At 37.4% G+C, this 17,387-nt stretch overlaps 1 protein-coding gene across 1 annotated transcript in view; it reads right to left on the bottom strand.

Moving 5' to 3' along the window:
* LOC111861776 (SID1 transmembrane family member 1) overlaps positions 1-13,726 on the bottom strand; it is a 32,008-nt gene extending 18,282 nt beyond the window's left edge. Inside the window, exons 1-7 of the mRNA XM_023846616.2 lie at positions 13,041-13,726; positions 12,761-12,900; positions 8,806-8,976; positions 5,598-5,742; positions 3,316-3,399; positions 2,543-2,763; positions 506-736 (exon numbers count right to left, since the gene is read on the bottom strand). Of these exons, the coding sequence (XP_023702384.1) occupies positions 506-736; positions 2,543-2,763; positions 3,316-3,399; positions 5,598-5,742; positions 8,806-8,976; positions 12,761-12,900; positions 13,041-13,241 (1,193 nt within the window). The 5' untranslated portion in view covers positions 13,242-13,726. The remainder of the gene's footprint in view (positions 1-505; positions 737-2,542; positions 2,764-3,315; positions 3,400-5,597; positions 5,743-8,805; positions 8,977-12,760; positions 12,901-13,040) is intronic.
* Positions 13,727-17,387: the final 3,661 nt, after the last annotated feature.

The following is a 17,387-nucleotide window of genomic DNA, read 5'->3' as shown; positions in this document are numbered from 1 at the left end:
AGACAGGCATATGTAATGATGACTTAGCGCAGCTAAACTCGTGTGTCATTAAATACGGTACTCCTGACAACAGGCCAGTGAAAAATCTAACAATCTACAGCAAATCCATCAATTATTATGGGTGTGCAGCTGGACGAAACATAGATGTCGAACCCCCGCAGACGATTTAAATACCTGACGAAACATACACGTCAAACCACGCTGAACGGTTAATGCGGTGTGAATTGTCAGTGAAAAGCGCTGTAATATGTCTTTGATATTACACATTTGGGCAATTCCACGTTAATGTTACGTTAGTCTGTACTTAACTATGTATTTCACTAAAAAATGCAACATTTTAACTCGGTTTTTGGTAGAATTTTACGTGACTAACATAAGGCTACTGTGGAAGTGCCCATTTCGGTTACAATGACATTCGTTTATAACGACACTATTTTTAGGTCCCTTTGATGACGTTATAACCAAGTTCTACTGTATATAGTAAAGGGCTGGCTCAATTGAAAACCTGAAGACATTCTTGTCACTGTCAGCATCATGGAGCATATCAATGTCAGTCTCATCTAATGATGAATCGGAGTGACGTCTGGGAGAAAGAAAGCCTGGACTGGTCACACTACTGCTGGCATCTGGAGTATGAATCTGATCATAGCTGCTGGGCAGGCCTTCAGGAGACTGAGGAGACTGAATGCTTTCATCATCCAACACATCATTATCCAGCACTTGCCGACCACGTTTCCTACAGAGGACAATTGTAATTAGAGTACCAATTATTTACGTAGACAAAATTTCAAGGAAGTGGGAAGACACGCTTACAGCAATCATCTGCATCAATCAGTTCCAAATCATATTATAAAATTTTCCAAAAACAGTTACTACTATAAAAAAAGCACAAGAGAATATTACATCTAAAAACAGTATGTAATTTTAAGTTTAAACATGTTCTCCTACATTACATACAGCATGAGGCAGAAACTTAGTTCCAGCCTTGGGCAGTACACAACAGTATTCCAGGCAGAAGTATATGACATTAAGGCATGTATTATGGAGAATCTAAATAGGAACTACAGAAATAGGAACATCTGCATTCTATCTGACACCCAAGTTGCACTTAAAGCGCTTGACAAACACCAGGTCAACTCAAAATTGGTCTGGGATTGCCACCAAACTCGCACGGAACTGGCCAAACATAATAGGGTACAACTGATATGGGTGCCGGGGCATGAGGGTATTGCTGGAAATGAAATAGACCAATTGGCCAAGACTGGCGCTCAACATCCGTTCACAGGACCTGAACCAGCCTGTGGCATCTCTATAGAGAGTCGCCAGGAAGGCAATCAGGGACTGGACAAATATGAATCACAAGAAATACTGGGGATCCTTAACTGGACTCAAGCAAGCAAAGGGACTCATACGAGGGCCCTCTACTAAAAGAGTGACNCTGATATGGGTGCCGGGGCATGAGGGTATTGCTGGAAATGAAATAGACCAATTGGCCAAGACTGGCGCTCAACATCCGTTCACAGGACCTGAACCAGCCTGTGGCATCTCTATAGAGAGTCGCCAGGAAGGCAATCAGGGACTGGACAAATATGAATCACAAGAAATACTGGGGATCCTTAACTGGACTCAAGCAAGCAAAGGGACTCATACGAGGGCCCTCTACTAAAAGAGTGACGGAACTGTTGAAGTTAAACAGGAACCAGCTACGATGGGTGGTAGGACTACTTACCGGACACTGTCACCTCAAAGGACACCTCTTCAAATTGGGACAAAGTAACGTTCCAACTTGTGAGAGGTGCCAAGAAGAAAACGAGGCCTTAGCTCATTTAAGATTGTGTCACTTGGGTCAATACTTTATGGAACCAAGTGACTATTTTGACGTCCTTACGTACAAAATCCTATGCTTCATTCGAAGCACAAGATTGTTGAGGGGATAATCAGAATGGGAGGCACAAGAGATCACTGTGGTCACTGTGCAAGGGCCAAGAAGGCCCACCCCTTATACATTCATTCATTACTTCATACATTACATGCAAATTAAAATACAAGAAGGTATATACTATATACTCTTATATACAGCAGAAGTCACAACAGACTAGTAACACAAAATGGAATTTGTTTGAAAATTTTTAGGACAAAAAACATTTTATTCAAATACATTCAAGTAGTTTTGGAGCAGAAACACACTCACAAACACAGAAATGAAATTATGAACAAGTCTCGCCAAGAGGAGTTGTTTACACTCTACCTAAAAATCATAGAGAAATGTTCATTTTCTACTTTCCACTGAAACACGCATAACTAAATAACTAACTGAAAACAGAACAAATTTGGCAACAGCACTAATCTAGATGAAACGAACAATTGGTTACAATTTAATACTGTTCTAACAGGAACTTGGAAAGAGATAAAGAAAAAAAAGGCATAAAATTAGAAGAAGAAAAAAAGTAAAATCTGAGAGCAAAACTGAAGTCTCGCTATGTCTTTCAGCCAAAATTCTCCCAACAAATTACAATCACCACAGTATGAAACTTATACTCACTTGATTACGTATACCACACCAAAAAAGATGTAGAACAGCATGAACACTACCACTGTGCCAACGGTGGATATGATATAGTTAAAATATGTAATGCTGCGTTCAACAGAGAACTTCAGGGACTTGTTACGCCCAACTGTCACAGTTTCATAATAACCAGAACAGTCCCAGTCATCACCCTTCACGACGAATACCACAAAAAACCCTAAAGGAAATGCTGTTTTCTGAAATAAATGTGAAATACACCACTATATGAATGAACTTTGGAAAAAAATGTTAATTAAACTAAATGCCTCCAACTACATCATACACTCTGCAAGGCATTAATTCTACTGCACACAAAGCCCTGCCCATTTCATTGCAGTCACAACAAATTTTCTACATAGGTGTGTGAAGCTGAAGTACTCTGCAGTATTACGTTTGTCACATGCAACCCTTTTTCGGAGAACAAAAGCACAGACATAAGTGACAGCAATGATGAAACTACATAATGGTGCAATTACTACAGCATAACACAATTCACGTACAAGTAGGATCAAGCAAAGTTGCAGTATGGGAAACGTATGTCAACTGCCGTAACATGCAATCCAAAGAAGTAACCTAAACACATTAAGGCTTTCACTACTGATTTAAAATCTCTATTGCATAATAATATATGACCAGTGATGATATACAAAGTGAGAAGTGAAAGATTTAAGTCAAAGTTCACTAATCTGTACTTAGTTTCAGATTAATAACATTTCGCTATGAGCAGTGTAAATTTAACTTTAACTTACAGTAAGGGTGATACCTCCACGTCTGTTCATAGTCTGCCAATAACCCTCAAACTGGACATTCCGCTCCAGATCATATATAGGACACTGCAAAATATACCAAATCAGTCCTAAAACTTTATACTTGTGTCTATGGGCAACCTCACTTTGATCTCAACTTAGCCGGACTAGTAGCTATTAAAATTAAGATCCTACTTGTTGGATTTGAGCTTCTCACAGTACTATGACCCTGATGACATAGATGGTTCATCCCTGAAATAACAGTATACTTCTACTGAACTACACAGCATTAGAACCCAGAAGATCAGCATATTATTCAAGGTACATCATAAGTTTTCTTCAGTCTCTCCATGCTGGAATAGAACCTTAAAATCAACAGTAACTTCCTCCTTCCTAGCCTTAGTACTTACAGTCTAGGCTAAAGGCCGCACCATAGCTCAAGCGGTTAGTCGCTGGCTTCCCACCGTGGTGGCCCGGGTTCGATCCCGGGTCTGGTCAAGTGGGATTTGTGGCGGTCAAAGTGGCACTGGGGTGGGTTTTCCCAGAGTACTTCTGTTTCCCCTGCAAATATTCATTCCACCAACTGCTCCACAATCACCCTCACCTATATCTGGGGCTGGTACAATAGGCCAGAAGTGGCTGCAGTACAAGGGACTTAGTCCCACCTCACTAGCAATAAAAAAAAAATATATTCTAGGCTAAAGGTTAATCCAAAACAATAGTACCTATCTGACAAACTACACGACATAAAACTCCAGAAACCCATAAATTTAATAAATAAGCTATATTTCCATTTCAATTGAAGCTAAATAATCTCTGCAGTTGAAAAAAATGACATCAGATAATCTACAAAGCAATCAACATTCACAAACGACCTTAACCAAATTCACATATTTTTAAAAGATGTTTTATGAGTACATTTTTATTTACTACACTTACTACTACTTGGTGATGCTTAAACTCAAAAGTCTAGAGAACCACCATGCTGGAATCCTTGAAAACAGACATCAGAGCAGCTTCCAATGGCGTGAAATTGTGAAATTCAGAAAAATTAGAGATTACTGTCTTCTGGGACAAGATGCTATGCAGAATGGTAGAATGTCACCAATATTTTTGACAAAACCTAATGCCTCCATCTTCAGGCCAGAAGCTCCTGTGCCATATTGCTCATAAGAGATTTACAAGTAAAGTAAGCCACAAATGTACTGACATGTCAAAGCAAAATGAAACCTTCTTACGACACTCTTGAGAAAAATTGAATAACTGAGATTATGAAACAGGGAAACTTCTTAAAAGATGATTTAAAATTAATTATTCTGCATAAGGATTTATCATTTGATCTGAGATCCCCTTCAATAATGATCATCATGTTTTACTATTTCAAAGAAGCCAGAATAGCTCAGCCAGCATAGGGACAAGCCGAATGGCCAGGGTTCAATTCCCAGCAGGGGAAAGAGGTTTTCCTCTAATCCAGTGTCCCGTATCCAGACCAAGTCTGGGGCCCACCCAGCCTCCTATATGACAGGTAGAGGGGGATCTTTCAACAGGGTAAAGTGGTTGGGGTGTGAAGCTGACCACTCAAATCCATCTAGTGTCAAGGTCAATAACGTTGAAGCTATACATCCGCTCACCCATAAAACTTCTTGGTGAGCTGCTTAACTGATTAAGCAAAAGGAACACTCTACCTCTTTACCTTTACCTATTTAGCTATTTAAATACATCTATCATTACTAACTTAAATGCACATCACTACAAGAAAATGACCATATGCTACTAATTAAGTGAATATTGCCACATGTACAGAAGCCTGACATATCAGTTTTCACCAACTCCATGGCCTGTAGCCTGCAAGCGAACTATACCGACCGAGTGACCGCCACTTGTTGGAGAAGTGAGTGCCAACTTTAGTGGATAGAGGGTGTTGCGTGGTCAGAGCAATGGATCCCCACGGTCGTTAGTCTCAGTTTTCCAGACCAGAGCCACCATTTCCTTGAAATAGCTCCTCTATTATCCTCACAAGGCTGAGTGGACCCCGTTCCAGACCCAATACTTCTCAGAAAATTTGGTAGCGCCAGGAATCGAAACAGGGACCGCTGGATCTGTAGCCATGAACTCTGACCACTAGACCCCAGAGGCGGTCAGTTCTCACTAACAGTTAAAATAGTTTACATTTGTTTGAAATTACTGTGAAAATTAGTTTAGCGTGGCATCTCCCAGATCCAAATATTTACATGGCAATGGTCTAGACTATCTACAGTCAAAATTTTCATCACAACATAACTCACACTCCTATTCTGAATGGAGACAGTCATACAGATGTCATCATCAGAGTCAACTCTCAATAAAACAGTTTCTACATCATCTGGGAAACTGAAGGCATAAAACTGAGGATCAGCCGGTGACACATGAACATGCCTTTCTTCAGACAACCTGTCAACAACATAAAACATACATCTTAAACATTTCAAAATGCAGAATTTTCAGCAATATGAGTAACTGAAAAAGTCTAACAGTTGATAAATTTGGCATGGAAGGCTGGAAACAGAACACCTTGAGCTTCAGTGCCTTCATAATTGAATCCTTTCAACATCGCAATCCAAGTGAACAAATTTCTGCCTTGATCACAATAGAAATTAGCTGACTGAAGGGATATAAAACACATCTAGAACAGGAACTAAAACAGATGTCACTAGTATGCTGTGCCTACTCAAGCACATGCTTGGGCTAATATTCTTTGTTCTGGGTATATTGAACAATGCTTTCAATTGCTCAGACTGTACACTGTTGAAGGATGGGATGATTAAAAAGTAATGAACTGCGACAAATGTAGAAAAATTGGTCGTTGTCCTTATAAGATTACTATCCTGTCATATGTCTGTAGGGACTGAGGACAACTATGAAAAACCTCCACCAGGATAACCAGTCTCCAAGCAAAATTTGAATTCAAGACCTCCAAGAATGAACAGTGAGTGCTAAACACTGCATGACAATGTACAGTAGTACAGCTGTTGAACTGCAATTAATTATCATCTAATTCTTTGAATACGGATCCTTATTGTGTCTTGAAATTATTTAAATACATAAATTCATGTATTAAGTCTTGGTCAAAATTTGAAAACTGAAAATCCTAAGATAATAAAATTTAAAATTAAAAATTGGAACTGGAGCATTGTATGCCTCATGATGACCCAGTGTAAGGGTCGAAACATGTTGCCTCTGTAAAAAAAAAAAAAAACAACAACAACAACAACAACATAATAAAAGCAAATGTTGATGCAGAGGCATCTTCTTTGTGTTTTAAATACAGAATATTGTTGTGTAGACTGCATACCTTATATACTTTTATATATATTATTTATGACATACAACAGGAAGCACACTATTAAGATCATATAGGTAACCTCTACAAAGCATGCAAGAGACCCTAGAAGAGAAGCTCGGTGCAATTGAAGGTCAAAGCGGAAATGCTGAAGAGCAGTGGAACAATATAAAAGAATGCATGTTAAATACTATCAGTGATTTGGTTGGTAAAGTTGAGAAGATAGCAAGAAAACCATGGGTTACACAGGAGATGATGAGTAAAGTGGAGGAGCGAAGGAAATGGAAGAATGTCAACAATGAAGAAGGCAGGAGGAAATACAGGAGACTGAGGAATGAATTGAAAAGAGCCACGGACAGGACCAAAAAGGAATATCTTGAGAAGATATGTAATGAGATTATGGAATTTCAAAGAACAGGCCGTTATGATTTGATGTACATGAAGACAAAAGAACTAGGATGGAAAGAGAATCATGGGATTCAAAATGTTGGCATCGAAGACTCCCAGGGGAATAGAATAGTAGATCAGAGGCAAGTGCTGAAAATTTGGGAAAATTATATTTCAGAACTATATGATCGACCTAATCGGCCAGAAACCTTAGAAGTTGAACCGGAAGAAGAAGTAGATACAGACGAGAAAGGACCATATATTTTACAAAGTGAGGTGGAAAAAGCTATCAAGGAAATGAGGAAGGGAAAGGCTACAGGAGATGATGATGTACCTGGAGATGTGCTCAAGTTACTGGGAGAAGGTGGTTTGAAAACACTGACAAAACTAATGAACACCATATATGAAAGTGGAGAGTGGCCCAAGGACTTTACAGAAGTTACAATGATTGCCTTAAAGAAAAAGACAAAAGCTACAAAATGCAGCGACCATCGCACAATAAGCCTTATTGCACATACAGCAAAGATAATAGCAAAGATACTTAAAAGAAGAATTGAAAGGAAAATAGAGGATGTACTTGGAGAAGATCAGTTTGGATTTAGAAGAGGAAAAGGAACCAGGGATGCAATTGGGATGATGAGAATTATAGCGGAACGAACTTTGGAGATAGATGAAGAACTGTGTGTTTGCTTCATAGACTGGCAGAAGGCATTTGACCGGGTAAACTGGACCAAATTAATGCAGATCCTGAAAGAAACAGGTATCGATTGGCATGAAAGAAGATTGATTAGCAAATTGTACATGGATCAGAAAGTTAGAGTACGACTGGACAGGGGGGAGACAGGAAGTGTGCAGATTGGAAGAGGAGTTCGACAAGGATGCTGTTTATCACCAATTCTGTTCAACTTGTACAGCGAATGCCTTACCAAGGAAGCTCTGGATGGGCTCGGTGACTTCAAAGTAGGAGGGCAAATTATTCAAACTGTGAAATATGCAGATGACCTTGTGTTAATGGCTAAGGAAGAAACTGTGCTACAGGGCATGATTGATAGACTAATTGAAATTGGAAGGTGCTATGGCATGGAAATGAATGTGGAGAAAACAAAAGTAATGAAAATTTCGAGACAACCAACCCCAGTCACAATAAAGATAGACCAAAAACAAGTGGAGAATGTGAAATGTTTTAAATATTTGGGTAGCTTGTTAACAGATGATGGAAGGTGTACTTGTGAAATTAAATCCAGGATTGCCATGGCAAAAGCTGCATTTAGCAAGAAGAAGAATCTTTTTACCAGCAAATTGGACTTAAATTTGAGGAAGAAACTAGTGAAATGCTACATTTGGAGCATAGCTCTGTATGGGGCTGAAACATGGACACTTAGGGCAGTAGATCAGAAACATATGGAAAGTTTCGAAATGAGGTGTTGGAGAAGGATGGAGAAGATCAGTTGGACCGATTATGTGAGAAATGAAGAAGTGTTAAATAAAGTCAGTGAGCAGAGGAATATCCTACATGAAATAAGAAAACGGAAGGCTAATTGAATTGGTCATGTTTTACGCAGAAACTGCCTTCTAAAAGAAGTTATTGAAGGAAAGATAGAGGGGCGGAGAGAAGATTATCTAGATAGATAATCACGTTAAATGATAGATCACATTAAATGGAGGAATTGTTTTGGAAGAGACTGTGGACCTGTCGTCTTGACAGATTACTGACGATGATGATGAGGTAACCTCTGACACTTCTATAGTACACAAATTTCAATAAGTAGTCTTCAATTTACACTCACCTGATGGAGAAATTAGTCTCATGACTGACAAGTAGTGAGAAATTAAGATTGTATGGCCTGGCAGTGGACACACTGACTATGACATCATTAACATTTCCAACTCTCTGGATATTCAGAGAATCATAATTGCTGTTGGGGCATAACGTGCGGGAAGTGTGCACATATTCGAAGCTGAAACAATCAACACAGTTTTTCTAAGTTATTTAGAATCCGGACGATTGACAAAGTCCGAAAACCCAGTATCTCTGTGTGTTATACACCATCGTCAGAACCCTATAGTATCTACTTGTACAACAGGTATGGACCCGGTATATATCCTTCCTTTAGAAAATTAGAACGCCTGAAAATTCAGTTAGCTAAAACCCTCAATCATATAACTTTCCTCAGGAGATGCAAATCTCAGGACATCCTCAAAACCTTCTCTGTAAAGATGCTCTTCAATAGTCAACGCTCCTCCAAAATTGCCTTATGTGCCAGTCAGGCACTTCTCAGGGATAGGTTACACTATCACTGGCAGAAGAAGACTTCCCAACTATACGAAATCGATCAACTGGAGGATTTTCTCAGGTCATCTGTAAACAGTTCCGCCCAACAGCGTATCTTCACCACTGTGGAGGGGGGAAAAAAAGGTCCAGTGATTGAGGCTAGCTCTTTGTAAGGGACCCAACAGAGTAGGCGTCTTCCCTCACCTGAGGACAGAAACAGATCCAGTTTCTGAAACGTTGTGTTTTTTCTAAGTTATTTAGAATCTGGACAATGAATAAAGTCCGAAAACCCAGTATCTCTGTGAATCAACACAGTGTTTTAAACATTCCCAGCATTTCAATAAAAAATCCATGAATCAACTATATTTCAGTATAGCATTAAACTCCAAAATAAAATATCTTCACAAACACAAAATAAACTCCGTGGCTTTAGTCTGCAATCGAACTATACCGATCAAGCAGCCGCCACTTGTCAGCAAAGTTAGTGCCAACTTTATTGGATAGAGGGTGTCGCATGGTCAGTGCAACAAATCCCCATGGCTGTTAATTTCAGTTCTCTAGACCGGAATGTCTTCACAATATGTACTATATACACATTAAATTAATAAGGAAACAACAAATCCTGAAGCAACACTCTGATTTATATCTCTTTCACTAGATGTTACATGTCATGTCTTACAGAGAACATTTATCTGTTTAACAATTACATCTTCATAAATGTATCATCATAAAGCCTGCTGGAATAATAATAGGAAACTGTTAAGTCCTTGGGGAGACAGTTCTTTCCCTTGATAATAACAATTAATTTCTAAAGAAGTATTACACAGACATTCATGAAACTGAGATATATGTTTCACTACAATACATACTTCTTCACAAAATTAACTGCAATTTAATAATTTTCAAAATCACATGTAGTTTTAAAATACAATAGAAAATTATATTCAATTCTTCCATATATATAATCCAACGTAATACAGCAGGTTCCATAAGGTTGATACATATTACGGTTGTCAGGAGAAGATTCGATTCTTCAGCACTGAAGATGGTGGAAGCAAACACATATGAAACAATGATACAATTCGACTGCACTGTGTGGCATCAAATCCAAGGAAACATCTTCATAACTGTGAGAACCTCAAACTACAATCCCCTTCCAAGTATGGTATTCCTTGAAACAGCCACAGGCACAGTCCAACATCATGTTCAGCGCACATACAGTGCTATTCCTGTCTCCTCCACTCATGCCTTTATGTTGTACTAACGGAACTTTCGCTGCTTTCTTTTGTGCTTGTATCTAAGAACTACAGGCTACGGAAAACATCAGCTCATCAATTTAAGTGGATTTCCTACAGCTGGTGTCTTCCTCCTTCTGGTGAATCTCTGGCAGTATTAAACTCCTCAAGGATCTCCCAGATTAGGTTCAACCTTAAATCAGTAACTTGAGTCTCCTGTCCTCTTTCCACGATGAAGACCCGGTACAAATTTAGGATGACCATGTCCAATAAGTGAATGATCTTTCTGCCACTTCATACAATCTCTCATGCTCTCATGTTCACCTGAATCTCTCCTTTGTCTACAAATTCCGTACAGAAGACGTCACTAATTTGGACTAACTGGGAGCAACACCCTCGCCCAAATTAGTGATAGTCCAAATTATAGAAGAGCTACTGAAAATATATTCAGGTAAGTTACAAAATGGACTTCGACATGTCTTTTTAGGTAATACAACTTTATTCTGAAAATTAGATTGCATATCATGAAATAAATGTACTTGTCATAAAATGTAAAAATTTTAAGTTTTTACGACATTCTTAAAAACATTTTAGGTAGTGGCAATGTGTTCATGAAAGTCACGATGTGCCAAAAAAAAAAGAAAAACAAAAGAAAGAAAAGCAGTTGTCCAAATTAGTGAGATTTCACTGTATTATGATTTTACTCAATTAAACAAAGTGCCTCTTTCCTCTCTGTACCTGTAACGGTAAAGCAGTCTGCTTTACCGTTTCTCATGGTGTTGTCGCTTGCAGATTTCTTAAACTTTTTCTTCAACCCTGAAGATGGGGGCGATACGTTCCTCCGAAACGTCGGTTAACACCACATATACACGGTGCCAAATCCCAGAAGACTGCTTTCTTCATAGTCACCGCCGTGAAAGCCTCAAATCTTACTATTTCCTTGCTCATCACTGTTCCAGATGTGCAATATGCATCAGATGAGTACATATCGGTCCTGGGAGAAAAGCGCACTGAAATGTGGGGCTTAAATTACATTATCCTTGGGCCACTGCAGTTTCGTTTGGTTTTTTACTGCATGCCCCATTAGCATTACAGTACTGAGACACCTATACATAGCACCTGCTTGTTTCTGTGACTACTGTATGTATAAAGATACCATCCATAATGGCTTTGAAAACTCTGATTTCTTTCGGCTGTTGATTTACATTTACATATACACTGCAGGGTGAGTTGTCAAAGTGAAATGTACAAGGGGTAAAATGTGCTTTCCTTTTCCACATAAAACCAACATCCTTTGACAGGTTCTGCACTTCGCCATTGGCTCTATGCTTTCATTAGAATCAGATTACAATGTTTTAACATTGCCTTCTCTGTATATATTGGAGGTGACATGCTTTATCAAAAAATACAAGGCTTTTATGGCAATAAATTCAGACATTCATAATTATAACACACGAAGAAAATTAAATTTTCATGTACAGCACTGTAATACAGCTCTTTTTAAGAGGAGTGTGATAAATATGGGAATTAGTTTGTATAATAAGGTCCCCAATCAAATAAAACAAAGGTAAAATTTTAACTCATTTAAAAGGGAATTAAAATCTTTTTTGCTGAAACATTCCTTTTATTCTGTAGATGAATTTACGTCTTTTGATTCATCAAGTGTGTAAATGTAATATATAGCTGATTAATCTGTTGTATCTGTGTAAAGACAATGAAATTAATGGTAACTAGATCTAGATAATATTATTCAGATGACAGACCCCCTATATTAGGGTGGTACAGTGTATACTGTAAAGATATGCATGAGAATTAGATGTAAAACTGACAATTTCCCTATCCAAATGGTTGTAATACCTGTATGTATGGATTGTTGAATGATAATAAAAATGAAATGAAATGAAACTCCTCACTGCTGCAACTTTCATCACTGGTACCTTCTTCCACTTCATTCAATGTCTTATTCATTACAAGCTCTATAACTTTACAACTTCTAAGATACCTACACCTTCTTTGTGAAGCCATGATAACAAACACATTAATGTACCTGCACATTTTACACAGTTTTCTTTACATAATTTTATGATCACACTGAAGAAAAATGGCCAGAAGCTTTCATATAAAAATAAGCTTAAATCATGGCTAGACCCCTATCACACTAGCTTCATGTTGATGGAACACAATTTGCAAATATCTGGAGTTAAATTTAGTCTGAAAGTAATGTAATTTACTTACAGATTTGTCCTAGAATCAACTACAAGAGGCAGCTGCCATGACAGCACGCCTTTTTGGTGTCGTACAACAACCAAAACAGGGTAACTCCTGCTTGAATTCTTGCATTCCACCATGATGCGAGCTGGCTGTTTTTGAGGCACCTAGAAACATTGTCATATTAGAAGAAATTAAACAAATCTTAAATTTTTGGAGCAAAAATTCCATAAATTTAAATAAAATACTCAACACTAACTAAATATATTCCAAGTCTATCCTTTGTATGGTCTGATGAATGACTTACCTCAGTCTTATTGAACACAAATATGTATTCCACTGCACTGTTAACTACCTTGTTATACAATGTGCCATATTCTCCACTCTGTACGATCGGTACTATACTGCTTTCTTCCTCACTATACTGAACAATTTCTGGAGTTAATGAACTTGCAAACGCTGTCAGCCACAGGGTAACAGCAACAATAAATACGTCTATGCGACACATATTTTATTATTACGTTAAATTTCAAACTGTACGCCAGAAGTTGCGTTAAAATTCCCTGTATTTTAAGGTTACTTGGCACCAATAATAAGAACAGTTAAAACCTACGGTCATTTACTGGGCACAGCTAAGACCTTACTCATCTGACGCTTCATACTGATAGTAACAACCTACATAAAATAACTCCGAACGTATCAAAAACGTTCAAATTTCACGTTTATACAACTCTATCTACCTATGCAAACAGTTATCATGTAACAAAAACATGACAAGTTATACGATATTCCTACGTTGGAACGTCGTTCTTATATTAACTAGTGTTTATCGGTCTTTATCATACTCGAAGATAACATACGCAAACATCAAATTTCCTGAAATTCCGGTAACATAAAACCAAAACATCAAACGCAGTCTCTTCTTCAACGTCCTTAACGATCTTAACGATACATCGACTAACGTGCGCAGGTTGCACATAATACCAATATGCACCGGCGACATATAGTACAATCTAAGATGTAAATCATTCCCATTATTCACGACAGATGTCTTACATATGCCGCTCGCTAATTTATATTTACATTTTTTTTCTTACAATAAAAAAAAAAGCTCGCTAACGCTAATCTGAATCAATCACAATCACAATCGATCACAATGTTCTTCATACCCAATAGCGCTATAGGTGGGAAATGTTGGCGTCATGTAACTCAGCCACTGAAGCTGGGTAAACTTCAATTAAACACATGTTCCCATCACCGATATCTATATTGCGACTTTTGTTTACAGTTTAAGCTTGAAACTACATAAAAAGAAATTTCAGTTATTTCAAAATTTTATAAATTGAACCTTTACACTTTTGTGGGTATACAATCTGTTTGGTGATAACACAAAAACACACAATGTCAGCAAACCATAGAATATAAATTCCTCAAATGAGATAAAACCAAGTATACTTGAAGCATCTCAGTGTAATACAATGATAAGACACAACAAATAGACAATAGTTTCTAAATACAATCTCAAGACTCTTATAGTCGCACAATATTGTACATGTCAAGATGCAACAATATTAATCAAAAATATACACAGCGCTACTAATATAATTAACCAACATATGCTGAAGATGCACCACCAAAGTATTATGAATGATGTATAACAAGCAACAAAAACAAAGTGCCCAGAAATGCTTTATATACATATACTTACCTAGTTTTACACAAGAAAGCACATCAGTGGGTCACAGCATATTGATGCCTAAGACCACATAAGAACTATGCTTAATGCATCTCAGAGCAATCAGAAGATCTGAAGCAACTCTGTAATCCAAAACAAATACTTGCAAAAGGAATATTTGTCAACATATTAACATGATTTGCATGATGCTCTACACTCCATACTTCCACATGTAGGACTGAAAAATTAAGTGAGAATCCCTGGTGTATCAGAGGAAATATACACTTTTAAGATCTAATCCATTCTTCACTCTTGTACCCACAACAACATACATTGCATACAGCACCACTTATATTTGACAGGAAGCTGTATAATATGAATGTAAATACAACAGTAGTGACAAACTGTACTTCAGAATACACAAAGTTTCCTTACAACAAACTCTCCTTAATCCTAAGATAATGTAATGTAATTGTTTATGCTTCATACTTACATGTTTAAGACTAAAACGTTTGGTGGGAAGACCCAGTTGATCACAGGGAAATCATCAGATATTAAAAAGGTCATCAGAAATCAATCTTTCTCATGAGAATAAAATATTATGACAAAACAGGAATGACATGTGAACAATTAAGGACATTAACATAATGAGAAACTTTCTCAGTACATGTCATCTAGTATTGGAAAGGTGCCAAAACATAGGATGCTAGGGTAACACATCACATCATTGGTGACATGGAATGAATACACAATTGTACTTGGAAGACATCTTGAAAAATAGAAAAAAGGAAGGAAAAATAAAATTAAGATGGATCAACAAGACGTAGATGTTGGGATGACTGATGCAACTGGCCAAAGACATATTCGATGAAGGGCTTTGGTATCAGTACCGTTCAACTTCCACTTCCTATTGCTATTATTGTTAATAATTTAGACAGTTAAACAGATGATTCATTGGATGGTAAGACAGTCAGACATGCCCATTAGTGACATCTCTGCTATAACAGCAAAGTGGGGGAAATTAAATACAAAAATATGATACATAAGGACCCGTAACTTCATTGAAACCCATACAAGTTTCATGATAATGCAATAGGAAATACTGGAGAAAATTACAATTGCATTTCTAGTAAGAGTTACTTAGGAAATTGGTATTTGATGATAGGATTCCTTCAGTATTTGTTACTTCTGCACTGCTGCTCCTCTTCAGCTGTGGGACAACAAGTAGATTGAGTGAAACAGCAGACTTCTCAAAGAAACAAAAATTTATCAACAATTAAATTCTGAAAAACATTCAAGGAGAAAGTCATTCAGCATACTCCAGTACACCTGATATGCTAACTTATCACGGATTACCTACTTTATTTACTAGTAACTAGCAATTTAGCACACAGATTCTAATGTATAACCAACAACAAACTCGTTCAATTCTAAAGAAACTCTGAAAGCTTTTACAAAGAATTTATAATTCCCATCACCCTGCCAAGTACCCAGATAAGTGTGAAGCAGACATATACACTACACACATTTGTATACAAGGATGTAATTAATACTGAAATTCACACAAACGGGTTCATGGGAACTGATTTACTTAAAATGAATGAAATGACACATTAATGTCACTGTACTTGCAACGCAGGGAGTTCAGAGGTTTATTAAGACAATATTTTGGTCACATTTCACATTCTTTTCAGGTGAGTTTGGGAGGAGGGCACTGCATGTAAAGGCCACTTGCAACAGATCCCTTTGCCCCTTCTCTGCTGCAGTCACACATTGAATGCCACCTTGTAACTGCTTGCTGGTTGCCACTATGTCTGCAGTTGTAAAACTCTACCTGCAATGGCTTTATCCTCATCTCCTTCCCTTCGATAGGTGTTGAGATGATTCATTCGGAAAGCTGAAGGACTTGTCTTTTGGGCACCATTAGTCACCAGGCAATGGTGGCTAGAAATTTGTAGGATGTCTTCAGATAAGGATAGGTAATGGGATGGCTAGCTCAGGCTTGGGTCTAGTAAAGCAGCTCTGTCCCTGGGTCTTAACAGGGCTTGCTCTAGCAGGGCATGAGGAACAATGTACCTGCACAACCATACAAAATGACAACAGTGATTAACAGGGTTAAAAGGAGTGATGATTTAAACACCCCCCTCAGGATATTTCATCAAAATATAAGGGGTTTGAAAGATAAAATTAATGAGTTAACTTTATCTTTAATAAATGAGAAACCTAGTATAATATGTCTATCGGAACACCATTTAAAAGTCCACGAGATGGAGGGAATTCACATACCCAACTACAAATTTTGCGCAGGCTATTGTAGGAAGAAGCACAAAAATGGAGGTGTTTGTATATTCATTAATGAGGATTATAATTTCACTGTGATTAATGTTCTAAAATTTTCAAAAGAAAAGGATATTGAAATAGTAGCTATTAAAACAGAATTTAATAAAATAAGGATAATAGTTTTATGTATATATAGATCCCCAATAGGTGATTTTGACTTTTTTATGGTCAAACTGGATTTTATCCTTAACTCTCTCCAGAAATCTAATGTTGAATTTATAATATGTGGGGATTTTAACATTGATTATTTGGAAAATAATAACAGAAAATCAAAACTAGAAGTTTTACTAAGTACCTATAATCTTAAAGATAGTGTCAAATTTCCTACAAGAATTACTAATACTTCGGCCTCGCTAATAGATAATATATTTATAGATAACAGACGTAGCTATAGCATTAAGCCATGTATAAATGGGCTATCGGACCACGATGCGCAGGTCATTACTTTCAAGAATGTTCCTGTGCCAAACAAAGTTCTGGGCTCTACCTTCATAAGAAGTATAAATAAGAACAATTGTGAAGAATTTAAAAAATTATTAAGTTGGGAAAACTGGGAAAACATCTTTGAAAATAATAATGTTAATATTATATTCAACAATTTCCATAATACGTACCTAAGATGTTTTTATACCTGCTTTC

Source organism: Cryptotermes secundus, unplaced genomic scaffold (assembly GCF_002891405.2).
Source record: "Cryptotermes secundus unplaced genomic scaffold, Csec_1.0 scaffold413, whole genome shotgun sequence".
Lineage (NCBI taxonomy): Eukaryota > Metazoa > Arthropoda > Insecta > Blattodea > Kalotermitidae > Cryptotermes > Cryptotermes secundus.
Note: the sequence above shows the minus strand (reverse complement) of the source record. Positions and strands in the feature narration are given on the sequence as shown.